The 14,324-nt window shown below is 41.9% G+C and overlaps 2 protein-coding genes across 3 annotated transcripts in view; both read left to right on the forward strand.

Annotated features, from left to right (window-relative positions):
* The first annotated feature begins 2,241 nt into the window (after window positions 1-2,241).
* vdac1 (voltage-dependent anion channel 1) lies at window positions 2,242-11,818 on the forward strand. The gene is made up of 9 exons (XM_030360249.1): window positions 2,242-2,388; window positions 4,181-4,250; window positions 6,196-6,245; window positions 6,770-6,922; window positions 7,493-7,545; window positions 8,036-8,263; window positions 9,316-9,466; window positions 9,805-9,862; window positions 10,675-11,818. Exons 2-9 carry the CDS (start codon window positions 4,184-4,186, stop codon window positions 10,764-10,766), a joined length of 852 nt encoding a protein of 283 aa, XP_030216109.1. The 5' UTR covers window positions 2,242-2,388; window positions 4,181-4,183; the 3' UTR covers window positions 10,767-11,818.
* A 229-nt stretch (window positions 11,819-12,047) lies between these two features.
* The window catches only part of c7h5orf15 (chromosome 7 C5orf15 homolog), a 6,479-nt gene continuing 4,202 nt past the window's right edge, over window positions 12,048-14,324 (forward strand). Inside the window, exons 1-2 of one of the 2 annotated variants that reach the window (XM_030360234.1) lie at window positions 12,048-12,236; window positions 14,090-14,324. The exon at window positions 14,090-14,324 is cut by the window's right edge and continues 679 nt beyond it. In XM_030360234.1, the coding sequence (XP_030216094.1) occupies window positions 12,116-12,236; window positions 14,090-14,324 (356 nt within the window). In that variant the 5' untranslated portion in view covers window positions 12,048-12,115. The remainder of the gene's footprint in view (window positions 12,237-14,089) is intronic. The other variant, XM_030360235.1, reaches the window with a different exon arrangement.

The raw sequence follows: 14,324 nt of genomic DNA on the forward strand, positions 1-14,324 counted from the left end.
AGGAAAGTTAGGTTTTGGACCATATTTGAACCATGGAATAAAAAAAACAGCTAAAGAAAGATGACGCTTCATTGATCCACATGTTGTAAATTACAGCATCTGTTTACAATTTCTTTTGTTTACACTGTGGATGCTGGGGCCGGGTTGATTAACATTTTGTGTTGTGTTTGTCGTCTTCTGGAAGGGGACTGGGATTGGCAGTTGGTGACGGTCGTTTGAAGTAAGCATTGCGTTGGCTTTGATGCTGGTGGATGAAAGGGGAGCATCCAGATATGACTTAAGTATGAACCAAGAATGCATTTTGGCCGTGTCTGAAGGCGACTAGCAGGCGACTAGCAGGCTGCTCGTCTCTGATTAAATATTACACTGCGAGATCACGCTGATGTTAGAGCATTAGAAAGAAAAACCATAGTGTGTGCCTTGAAATAACTTAAACACGCATAATGACACCAAGCTGTGGATATTTGGCGGGTGTGAGTTGAGAATGGTCTCATCTGCCATGTGAAATTTTAACTCATAAATAATGGCTTTTTATTCACGTTGGTCTATTTGTGTATAATTTGTGCATCGTAGCCTATGTGGGATGCTATATCTGATGACTTGGGACAAATGCATTACGGCTGGAACCTCCAACTTTTACCCATTAATACACTATATATAAAAATAATTATAGCCTAGTTCAAATTATGAAAAACTTTGTTCAGGTAGAGAAGCAAAAGAAGTTCAGAAAAAGAGTAAAACAGTAATTGACAGCAAAATAGATATGTTGATTCTTTACCTGATATATCAATCATTTGTAAATAAACCAATTAGTCTATAATGTAAAACAATGTTTACGTTTCAATACATTCAGTGTTTATTCAAATAAAGCCTGAGGTTTATTTAAAATATTTGAAGCCTTGAGATATGAATTTACAGCATCATAGAACCATTATGATATTAAATAATAAATAAGACAGCAGCACTGACAGAAAAATAGACGAATCTACACCAATATTTAGACATATTTTTGAATTACTTGATAATTCTGGTTGACATCAGCAACCTTCATTTCATCGGCTGTTTCAAAATGAAGGAAGGCTATATTTTATTATTGGTTTAACATGATATAATTATTATAGAATTAGCCTACTTTCCATGGCCCATGTAAAGATTGCAATTGTCTACATATATGAAAAGTTCCCAACTTTCATCTCAAAATATTATTAGTTAACCATCATTCAAAAGCAGGTTTAGTGCTGCAATCGAAGGAAATATTGTAAAAGTACAGATTGTTGACAACAGTGACTCCAAGTGGCTAAAGTTGATACTATGACCACTTTCTCCGTCTCTGCCACTGTCTCGGTCTCTGTCTCTACAAATCGCAGAAAAAAGCCAATGCATACCGAAGCCCCTGGAAAACTCCCTGAATTTGGAATTAACGCTGATTGAGCAGTTTTAATGAACGTCTTGAGTAAACAGTTTTCGGCGCTCCACCAGGGCGAAGGCGGGTTAATATACCGTCTATATAGGAGGCATCCGGCAGGTGTATGTATTTTTTGTCTTTTGTGAATAAGCCTACTTTCCTATTTGAAACAAAGGACCATGTTTTATCAACATAGGTGTCTCCTTACCAGTGCTTTGGAGTCTACTGCAGAACATCGCACGAGGAATGCCTCAATCACATCCCACTGTTTCTGTGAAAATATACAAGCAAAAACACATTTAGTAACCGGGTGAAACACATGCGACGCATAGTAGCCTACTAGGCTTATAAAGTAGCCTGGCTAGAAAATAGGTTTAGGCCTACTTGTGTCGTGTCATATTGGTGTGGGCTAAACAAAGGCCTGGGGCCTATTGAACTTTGTAAATGTTTAGAATAGATTAAAGGTTAGCATCTTTAGGATGACGACTCAAGTTGGTTCGCTATATATTTTTTGGCAGACGATTCTGATTCCTGCAAAAAAAAGTCTACAACTTTTTTTTTTTTCGTTTCATTGCCATTTTGATCATATCTTTTTTTCCAGGTCTATACTTTGCACAATAGTAAACCAGTCCTAATCATTCCGAGTGTGCAGCCCTTTTGCAAGCAACCAATATGCGATGGCAATATGTGCACGGGGACCCGCAACCTGATAGCAGCTGAATTGCAAACGGGCCGGTTGAGTTGCCGTTCTCAGTTCAGCTGCTGATGCATCGCTCCACGGCTTCACGTGATGTCGCAACCGAATCCCCGAGTCAACTGCGCACGCGCACAATGAGATGACTCAAGAGGGCGTGGCTGACCGGCGCTTCGTTCTTGGCTGGCGTGACATCTTGTGTGTGTGACGCTACGCCAACTTCTTTTACTCCTCCCTTCGTGCAGTTCACAAGCTACCCCTTGGACAGGTTCGGAAACCACTGACAGAGGTATGTATGAACGCCGCATTGGTTTCATTTATATAGGGCAAATGTGTAAAGCTAACTGACATCCGATGAGGTTTGCCCGCGTGGCGTGCTGCGGCTCCGTCACGCGCTGCTCAGCGGGATGCAGCGGGAGGGCGGGAAGGGAGGGGAGGGATGCTCGAGGCCCGCCGCTAGTTCACACACTGACGTTAGCCTGCGAGCTACATCCTCTAGTGCGATCGTTTAGTTCACCTGGTTAGTTCACCTGTGATATTGAGCCTGCTCTATTTCCCCGTTGGGATAGTCGACCCACACACGATGTGTTGTCGCGCTGTGCTTACCTTAGACCTCTAGCTGATGGCCTTTGCAGCTTGCCAACTTTAATCTTTAGCCGGCTATGCTAACAGCCGGGATGCCACCTTGACTCGTCTACTGCCTTCTGGGCTCCATGAACCGGGAGATGATCCTATGTTCTTCCCACGATGGAGGAGTGTCCACTAAATTAACTAAACGAATACTCAGTCACGTTATTTGAGTTCAGTTTGTTGGCTGAGCGTCATGTTTCATCACGTTCAGTACTGGTTACACCGGTTACACCCCACCAAGGGTTATTGAAGGTTAATGTTTGGTCTAAACTTTTGCATCAATCTCAGTTTATTTTCAAAGTTGAGCTAGTTTAGGATCTTGTGAATGGTAGGTCTACATGTGGGTCATCTTTCAAATGAACCACAATGAAGCCCACGTCAAACACTGCTTTTATGTAGCTACTTTGTTCCAGACCTGTGTGAAATGTCAGCATCTCGCCACAGAAAGGCCTCACGTTAGTTCAGCTATCGGTTCTCGGTGAGGGTTTGCTGGACGATGTTTCAGACTCAAAGGCTGCAGAATGGACGAGTGGTTTAGCTATTTGAGCGGCTGTGTATCCATGTTTATACGAGGGACAAAAAGGCGAGTGCTCCAAAAGCTTAACATTGTTCGGTTTAAATGCCAGCAGAGACCATCTGTCTAGGTGGAAAGTCCTGGGCCCGGAATGGTGCATTTTCAGACGAAACACTTCTGGACATTTTTGTATAGGTTAATTTTGAGACATTTGTAATCCTTATTGCCATATTTCATGTAGATAACACGCAATATGATACGTATGGGATGCTTTATCTTTGTCGCCAAATATTTGTATTAAACACGTCTACGTTTGTGGCTGTTAAAAGCCAAAGCTTGCCCCCAGAAATTCCAACGTTATCGACCGTCTTTAGAAAAAACTCAGCAGACAAAAGGGATCACCGCATGAACCTGATAGGTGTGTTCAATGGAAACTATCTGACGTCGACTTTATAAGGAAATGGAAATGTATTTCACAACCAGTACGGTCAAGGTTAAACTAAAAGTTATCTGAAGGATCTTTTCATGAATTGCTAAAACATTGGCAAAAGACATTGGTAGTTTGGAATAAGTAACTGCATACAAGGGCGGTATTTTGGTAGTACAGTTGTGTATTTTATGTTTGGGTATACAATATGCAGTCAGTGCTAGAACCTTTCTCTTTCAAAGACACTGCCCTTTGCCCTGTCTCATTGGATCGGTCAGTCTGTTGCTATGGCTACCTTTTCTTCTCCTAGCTGCTGTGTCACTGTTGGGTCTTGCTGTACTGAAGCCCTGCCCTACCAGTACCATGACTATAATTTATGTTATCCATTTTAAAGGGAAAAATCGTTGCAGTGGAAGTTTATTCCAGTGATTTATCTCCATCTCTGAATTGCTTACTATCGAATGTGTCGCACACCTGACTCCTCTAACCCTATGCTTTTTTTTTTTTCAGATAATGGCCGTACCTCCTACCTACGTTGACCTTGGAAAGTCCGCCAAGGATGTTTTCACTAAGGGATATGGTGAGCGCTAGGGATGAGCTGAGGGATGAAATTATTATTTCTGGGAATCAGTTCGTTCAGTTCGGTTCACTATCACGATTTGTTTGTTTGATTTGCTTGTTTGATTCATTCGTTAAGTCAGATGGTCTGTTGCGTCATTTGGCAGGGAATCGAAAATCATGGAATAAATGTTAATCAACATGCATATAGCCTACTACTTTCTAATGTTCTTACCCAGGTCAAGTATAAATATTAAGCATATATATAAAGCACATGCGTGCCTTTTTTTTTGCTCGTAAAAAAAACATACTTTATTAACGCATGCAATTGTGATGTAGAACAAAATAAAAAAAGTGCTTGCATGATATTGAAGCCTAGAGTGATCGTTAACTACAGCAGGTAGCAGATTGCTACCTGCTGTAGTACTCTCATTGGCTGAATCGTTGAGAACGTTTTAGACTCAATCAATATAAGGTCGCGGGGGGACAAAGCTCCGTTCGGTTGTATATTTTATTTACGTGAACATATTTTTGTTACATGTTTAGAAAAAAAGGAATCAGTTCTCTTGTTTTTGGAATCAGTTCTCGTTGTTCACCTTCGGGATTCGTTCGTTCTGACCGAATCGTTCGCGACCGACCCATCACTAGTGAGCGCCCATGGGCCACAATCATGCGGACTGCAGTTATTGCGATATTCATGGTCAGATTACGTCAATTTAGCTGGAAAGTTGCGAAGTCAGTAAAGCGGATGTCCTTGGGTCATGTTTGTGAAATATGCACTGCTGTGCTTAACCACACAACCCATTGAGATTTCAATTTCTATTAAGTGAACTCTTAAAACATGTAATGGAACTGTTCTAAAGGAAGTAGTGCTGAGTAGGGACAGATCTCCAGACATCCCTCAGTCCGATAACTCTTTAGGTCAACCCTTCAGGGCAACTTAACCTAGAAATGATGGCATCAGAATGGTCATAGACATGGGATCAATTATCCTGTTTAGTATTCTATTCGCATATTAGAACGTTAATGGAATAGCTCGGTATGACACCGTTGAGATGGAAAATATGCAAGACCAATAGAGATGGACTCTAAACTCACTGGTTTTAATAATACTGAAATATGAATTGAATGTTCTATGGTTCTCCCCAGGCTTTAGTTTTGGCACGACAAACTATTCATTTGAGGTCATAGAAATTACATGTTGGCAAGCAGGGGGTTAGTGTTTTTAAGAAGGGTATTCATAATGATATAAAACGTAGTTGGATGCTATTTAAATGTTTTAAACATGGCGTGTGTTAATGGGAAGTAGGCCTCCTCTCATACTATGGGAGCAATGGGTCAGACATGAAACAATGTCAAAAAACAACAAAACGGTATTAAATATGTTTGTATGGTCCATTAGCATTGGCAGTGTGACCCCTCCAAAACTGGTCTTTAACACCTAATTTCATTGATGAGTAGAACAATAAACAGGGGTGGTATTCGTATTGTACTGTAGATCTACCATCAAAAAGGGTTGCGAGATGTACGACTTATGAATATATATGCTTGTGTGTGATTTTGCGATAAGCCTTTAAGCCCCCATTGTGACTTTGACTTTGACCTTACCTATAAGCATATCTGTAGAAGAGCGTTGGACAGATCTAAATCAATGTCATTCCACAAACGGTAATTTTCTAACTGCATTCTACATATCCTAGCACCAATAAGGGTATAAGCAGGCAATGTGCACATTGTTCTACCATTTCTAGTACATGTACATACTAGAAATGGTTCTTGTATGTACATGTTCAATATCTTGCACCACCTTAGTGACTTATTTAAATGTGTAGAGGTTGTATGTAGGTACATGAGGACATCTGAGAAGCCATGCAGCACTTCATCATTGTTTGGCATCTTCCGCTAATGGTTTTTGTGTTTTAGGTTTTCAGAGATATGATTTAATATTCTTCCTCTCTTTTGTTCAGGCTTTGGTCTCATCAAGCTGGACTTGAAGACGAAGTCTGAGAATGGACTGGTGAGTGTCTCTCCACAGTGGTTTCACATTACTAGTCAACACTCCTGCCAGCTTCCTCTCAACCCTCCAAAGGGCCCTTGACTTCAGAGTGCTTTCGGACACGTAGTGAAGTGGCCGCTTATCCGACTACATCCATTCATGCCACAGGTCCTAACGGCCGACACAGCTATGTTAATCATTCTGGATTGGCGTTTTCTTCCAGTCATTTCTATAAATGGAAGAATAATTTTTCGCTTTTGTTATCCAAATATGCCCTATTGTTAGCCTACAAGATATTTTTGTTTAAATATGTTAAGAGAATATATTGAATGTATTGGGTACATGATTTGCAAGCCAGCTAATTGTCAGGAACGTAAAAGATGATTGATGTATATGCCTTGCATGTTTTGCTGAAGATTTCCTCAGAACAGCGGGTTGCAAGTATTATCTCTAATGTCTACTGTTTTGGTGCATCACATGACAGCATATCTTTCCCCCCTACATACTGCCTCTCTCCCCCCCCCCCCCCCCCCCCCCCCCGGTAGGAGTTCAACAGCACCGGCTCTGCCAACACAGAGACCAGCAAGGTGTCCGGTTCCTTGGAGACCAAGTACAAGTGGGCAGAGCACGGCCTGACCCTCACAGAGAAGTGGAACACGGACAACACCCTAGGCACTGAGATCACCCTGGAGGACCAGGTGAGGCGCTGTCCTGTTCAGCCAAGCTGCTGATGGCTGCACATGGATGGTTTAAGGATATGAGCTTAGAGTTAATCTTCCTCTTCCAATATTCCATTCCAATTTCATTTTTTATATTGAAATTGTATTTGAAATTTGAATGCTCTCATTAAGCCTATTATTAATACTTACTATGTATCTACCTATATACTGAATACACAGGCTTATGTGTTGCCAATGCCACCTATAGTTATCACTCGATTATATTTATTGATCCTTTATCTCAATAGCAGTTGGCGCTACAAGAGAATGTTTAATTGCAACTAAACTGTTGTGTCCCAACGATTTAGTTTTGGACACTAATTTTCTACGCAATTCTACTCAACCCCTGAAATCATTTCAATTATGAAAAAGCTTAGAAAAAATTATGAACCAGCCTCTTGAGAAAAGAGGCTCGCTGTGTAATCTTGTGCTGAAGCATGCTATATTTCACACTATTGCTTTGGGAGTTAACTTGAATATTGTATTTGACAAGTAATCAGTTGTTAATGGAGACTTCATGCCATCTTTTGATCTTCTCTTTGTGTACAGCTGGCTAAGGGGCTGAAGCTGACCTTTGACTCCTCCTTCTCGCCCAATACTGGGTAAGAATAGCAGGCGGTTCTCTTTGGTTGGAAGATAACATTTGTTAACAGTTGTTTGGTGGTATGGGCTGGACATCTAGCAGGAAGGGCCCTGGGTACCTCCTCGGCCCCGGCATTTCTAGAGCCAATAACTGATTGGTCCTACAGGACTTCTCTCATTATCTGAACAGGCAGGAAGCTGCATGTAAAGAGGAATACACTTTGTGCTGTTGATTTTCTAAGCATATCAAAGTGACCTTATACAACAACTGATGATCTCTCCAAGTTGTCCCTGGAAGTTTCCGCTAAGAAAAGATTGTCGTTTCCTGGAGCAAGTCTGTTTGATGGAGGAATTCTTATTTTCCCTTCACTATGGATACTTTGTATCCAAAGTGCCTACTTGAATTGGTACTATGATGCTTACCAATACAGGCATACTAATGTTAAAGTTCTTCAAAACCCAAGTAGAACTAGGTTGGAATTACCTCTCTCACCTCTTCCTCTCCCTCAGCAAGAAGAGCGGCAAGATCAAGTCTGCTTACAAGCGGGAGCACGTCAACGTTGGCTGCGACGTGGACTACGACATCAACGGCACAGCGGTCCATGGTGCAGCGGTGGTTGGCTTCGAGGGCTGGCTGGCGGGCTACCAGATGACCTTTGAGGCCGGCCGCAACCGCGTCACCCAGAGCAACTTTGCCGTGGGATACAAGACCGAAGAGTTCCAGCTGCACACAAATGTGTAAGGCATTTTTTGCAGGGCTGATGATCCCAAACGTTTTTTTTAGAGCGCTACTTTTATTTGGGCCATATATCATGTCATCTAAGCCAGAAGAAACTATTAAGATGGATTAGTAATCATTTTCTCAGAACAAAGTGGATGCCCGAGGTGATGATGCTTTGTGAATGATCCATGGCAGTTTCTGTATTACAGTACAGGGTGTAATTTATCGGGATAACAGCCGTTAGTTCAAAATAGATTTAGATTTTTTATTTACTTTTAGTTTGGTTTGTGCATGCAAACAAAGGACGTCCCCATTCCAACACAAGCTAGAACCTATCCTAGATGCCATCCTTGGCCACCCTGAAGGAAGAAAAAAAAACCCACCTCAGACCTTAACCCGACGGAAGCAAATGAGCTTTATCCTTTAGCTAACCCTTGTCTGATGAATAGCCTCCCAGCCACTACATTCCCTTTTTAGAACCACGGTGATTGGATTTACCGTCGTGTCGCCCTGGGTTAGGAGAGTGACGGACGGGTCAGCATGTGGTGAGGTGGTAGAGCTCTACGAGAGGAAGGGTTGGCGAGATGAAGACATTGAGCTGAGGGTGATTTGCATCCTGCTGGGCTCCTGGAACCCGGTCTCTTATCGTCGGTGGCCAGATTAAGTATCAGAGATGTTGACTCCAAACTGGATGGGGAGTTGAAAACTGATGCTTAAGAAGCCATTCAATGTCACGAAGCAGAAGGTCTTGTTAAAGATATTGACGGGATGATTTCACTGGAAAAAAGAAAAGACTAAGTTGGCATAATATTTGCAAAATATATTTCGGTCAAGAACTGATGACGATTAACGGTTTTGTTTTTAAAGATCCAACTTCACCTCAAATAACCTCTTCTCTACAAAGAACCTTGTCTGGATATATCCTTTATGCAGGGTTCTAATGTCTGGGCACAACATTGTATTAAAGTCCCTAGAAAGATCAAACCAGCTTCACCACGAGTTCTTGCATACCAAATATGACGTTTTCACTTAATGGGTTCCCTCTTTGTCTCTTCCTCTCCTCCTTCAGGAACGACGGCACCGAGTTCGGTGGCTCCATCTACCAGAAGGTCAACAGTCAGCTGGAGACGGCCGTCAACCTGGCTTGGACCGCCGGGAACAGCAACACCCGCTTCGGCATCGCCGCCAAGTACCAGATTGATGCCGACGCAGCCTTCTCTGTGAGTGGTTTGGTTAGCTTCATCACTTCGACAGTCCTTCCCAATACTTTGATCATGGTATTCGGATTGTATTTTAGTTGAGGTTATAATATAAATAAAATGTTCGGTACTTGGGCTTTGGCGGACCCGTGTGGATGCAAAGGGGAAGAGACATTTCTTGGCAGAATTAGAAATGCTATTTTAACTAATTATGAATTATATAATCAATCATGATTAAAAATAATGTTTTTATGATTTAATATTGGTTTCTTTTTATTTAAAGTGATTTAATACGTTTTTCTTGACTTAAATTTCTTGACCAAGTTGAAATGATTAAATATAATCTCCTTCCTTCGCAGGCTAAAGTGAACAACTCTAGTCTGGTGGGCCTGGGCTACACACAGACTCTGAAGCCAGGTGAGGGTCTACAAATGGCATCATGAAGGGTTTTAAACTAAATTCACAGGTTGCCAACGATTTGCCAGTTCAAAATATTATTTGACAATGCGTGGTGTAAAAATAAATGGCTATCAAACGCCATTACGGTAACCGGATTACTCAAGAAACTTGGAGGGACGAGTTGGAGATCGCAAATACAGTTGTGTGTGTGATCCATCCGTCTGAAACAAACCAAGTAAAATATATGTCTTAAGTAAATTAATCAAATGGTACACGTGCGCTTGCATCTATGCTCTGGCAGTCGCACTCCCAAAAGTTGTAGCCCTAGCACGGCTTGGTGCACCCTTACTGGAAACACTGGAATGTCACAATAGTTCCTGGCCTTGGATTGCTTTATTGCGGTGCCTGAATAGCCAAGATCTTTTCCACTTTAACTGGTTTTAACAAGATCAACACACGTTAAATGAACAGATCGCTGAACAACGATTCAACCTGACTATTCAGCCCTAGGTGGAACCCTTATTGAGTAGAGGAGTGTATTATACCAGTATTGGTGTTGGTCTTCGTAGAAGGTTCTTGATGCATCTCTTCATATTCATCTGTTCATTGGATCGATTGAGACATTCGTGGATGGGTTTTATTTTTTTTACATTTAAAAAAATTGAGATTGCTGCAGTGCGAGAGACTCTAGTGTAGGAAAGTGAATTCATACAGAAACATTAATTAATACATTATAATGAATAATCTGTTAAACCTGTGACCCAAGGCCATCTCTTAGCGAGGTAGCCCATGTTGGATCTCCTCTGAGGTTGTTCTCCTCTGTGCTGCAGGCATCAAGCTGACCCTCTCTGCTCTCCTGGACGGGAAGAACATCAACGCCGGGGGCCACAAGATTGGCCTTGGCCTGGAGTTCCAGGCATAGAAGAAGACTAAGTCCCTCTGACCTGCCTACACACCATACCACCAATCCAAAGCCCGGATCATTTGATTGACGATAGCTAACCTTCACCCCCTCTCCCCGCCCCCGTTGCTCCCTAGATGTGCTCGAGTTGAATCAAGGCACCATCATTATAATCATACTTTTCCAATCATGATCTAGCACACTGGATCTTAACTGGAACACTTTAAGAGAATATATTTTGAACATGGGGCCCGTGAAGGATTACAACTGGAATTAGAATTTTTAGATTTGTAAAAGGGAACAGGGAATTCTAAAGCGTGTAGAAATGTGCCTGTGACCAATTTTCATTCCACTACAATCATGCTCAATACTATTTGTTCATCCTTTTTTAATTTTAAGTGGATACAAATAAAAACTAATGGCACAGAATCACACTATGGACCTATTGCAAAAAGCTGGAACTGAAACGTTTCATATCTACAGTAGATGGTGCTGTTGCTTTCCTCCAGATGCCAACCTGAAGTCAAAGCATTCCGTGTTCGGCCACATTCCATGTCTGGCCAGTAGTCCCGCACTATACAGTAGAGAACTGTCCTAGTATGTTCTAGCTAGGTCCAGACTGAGGGAAGTGTGTCCTAGAGTTATTTATAACGGGAGAAGTGATAGTCAATGTTTTAATCTAAGCAGCTGCTGTTTAGCTCTTCCTCAACCTGTTGTGTACATTCTGTGTTATTTGTTTCACTTTGTCTTATGTCTGTGCATTTGGTGTGAATCATGTCCTTTGTTAAATATAGTGAAAATAATTTTATTTTACCACTGGACTTTACATATTTTAACCATAATCTGCTTATATTTACAAAGGCAAAGTCCTGTCAGTAGTTCTTGGTCTGACCGAGGGAAGTGGTCAATAGTGATCAATACCGTTTAGAGCCTCAAGAGGAACACAGTAATGAGAATGAAGAAACAACATGATATGAAAAGATAGTCTTCCAAATGTGGTTGTTTGAACAAAGCCTGGTGAACCTGACAGTATTGTTACTCCCTGACTTTAATAAAGATCATCTTGAACCAGCTTTTCCTTGTTATGATCAATTTCTTATCACCCTGCCACATGGAGTTCAATCAATATTACACTCTACTCTATTTTTTGCCAAATTTGTCTTATGCTTGTTCGTCCAGAATGAAATGGAAAGCAATTTTTGAAGTAACTTCTTGAAAACATGTTTGCTTTAGGTGTACTAAGTTCATAATGGAGAAAATGCCTTGGTAGAGCCTGAGTCCATCTGATTAACACGTAAACTGCAGCCCACCTCCACGTCCTCGCGCTGCCCGAGCCCCTCAGGCCACGCCCTCAGTCATTACACACCAAGATGGCGACGTGTAGGAAGATGGTACTCGGCAGGAGAAGCCTCTACGCTCTTTCTATTTGTATTACTCTACAACTGTTCACTCAATGTTCTCTATCGGCCCCCACAAACAATTCCTCTGACGGTAAGATCACTTTTCTCCATTTAAATACGATCCACAACCGCGATGTTGCTATCATTATAGCTAATATTAGGCAATGCTAGCAAAGTGTACAGTTACCAAGCTAATGACTGTCAGGTGAGAGACGTGATGACAGTCAATGTATATACTTTGCATTTTTGATACATCAAGGTGGGTGTGCTTGTAGGCAGGTAAAGTCATCATAGGACGAGAAGTTAGCTCTGTAACTAAACGACTGACGGACTTTGCCCGCGGCTGTGGCGTCATGGCTCTGGGGGTGTTATGACCTGGTCGGTCATATATTACAGGATGTAAGGAGCACCCACTGTCAGGTTAATAACTGCACATCTGATTCAAACCCTTTGAGGTGGTCGATCGTTATCTCAAGTCCTTCTGTGGGAAAAGGAGAGTGAAGTAGTCCAAATAGTGTCAGCATTGTCACAGTTTGATGTTGATGACTGATATCGTATCCTGTTGTGACGTCTCTGTATCATTTATTTACTTTCCCTTTGACATCCAAATTCATCATCACATGTCGGACATAGAGAGGTTGTTTAACTTAAAAACTTAAACACACTATTTGAAAATTGTAATCTTTGAATAGACCATATGATTTTTTTCAGACTTTGGGAAGACTGAAATATCCCTAGGCTATGTACACTCAAACTGATCTGGACAGGTCCGCTCTATTCAGTTACAATGGGACCACTGTCCCAGTTAATCGAGGAAGGTGGAAGGAATATGTCCCTCTGTTTTGATTGACAGTGAAATATAAACATAGTGAAAAATTGAATATTTATGATCTTATACTTGACGATTTGGGCAGGCCTCCCTCAAACCAGCTGGAGCCAGTTCACGAGAACGGCCATTACTCTTAGTCACCCAATTAACATGACATTGCCTTTATTTTTGTCATGGCGTGCCTTTTTTTTATGAGTGACTGATCTCTTCAAAAGCCTTATAGCCTTCCTTAAAATTACAAAACAATTGGAGGTAAACAAATAACATGAATAATATGTTGCTTTAAAAAATGTTCAAGTTAAAACAAATACCGGCATTGGCTGAGGAACCTAGACTGGACTTAGCAAGATTTCATTGCAAATTCCTGCAGAGACGTTGGCAGCCATTGGTTCCACAAAGCTGCCCTGTCTAGCAAGTGTTTATGCTGGCTTCCCGGGGCCCATGTGTATGAATGTTACCTTTGTGAGGAAACCTGTTCAACTATCCTTTGTTCACTGTCCCATATCGGTCAACCACCACCAGTCATCCACATATTAACATCATTCTGACTCTTCTTGGTAATAGTATTTATTAGCTAGGGCTGACAGACTTGAGAGGACTGTCGTTGTGTGTGGGGTAAGGGGTATGTGTATGGGTTCTAACTACTAAGTGTGTAAAAGGTTGATGTCGTTGTCGCCATTTGTTTATATCCTACCACTTCTCAGACTTAACAATGTAGGCCTTTTTCTTGAGTAACCCTCTAAAATGAAAAATACTACAGTCATTCTGTCTCGGGCATAATATCTACTAAACTTTGTAGAGCGCTGTCTTGGGCCGACACGGTAATGTACTGAGCTTGGTTTGGGCCTTGCACAGGTTTGAGCCCTTGCAAAGGGGGGGGGCACATTATGGTGTCTACTGTAGAAGTCTTGGTGATGCAAGGTTCCCAACATTCATGCACACCCTTAAACCAACCATCTTTAATGACAAAAATTCAGCGTCTTTATTACAATAGATGCTCTACATTTGGCATGTTACCTTGAGTGGGCTCACTGTGAAATACTGAATGATGAAGGCTATGATTATGCTATGAGATGGTGTCATAATACTTTTTCTCCCTTTTTCTTTTATGACAAAAGTTGTCCTTCCTGGGTCAAATGATACCCACGAAGAACCGACACCCGACGGGGATACAAAAAAACCAGAACCCGACGCAGGACAGACGACAGCCAACGCCGGCCCCGTGCTCACGGCAACAGCCTTGTCTGCTCAGACTAGTTCCTCTACGCTGGATGACCATCATCTGACCACGCCCCTCAAACCAATCCCAGCCAATCCTGTCACAGTCCAGTCCCCTGAGACACGCGCGGT

Source organism: Gadus morhua, chromosome 7 (assembly GCF_902167405.1).
Source record: "Gadus morhua chromosome 7, gadMor3.0, whole genome shotgun sequence".
In the NCBI taxonomy this organism is placed as follows: Eukaryota; Metazoa; Chordata; class Actinopteri; order Gadiformes; family Gadidae; genus Gadus; species Gadus morhua.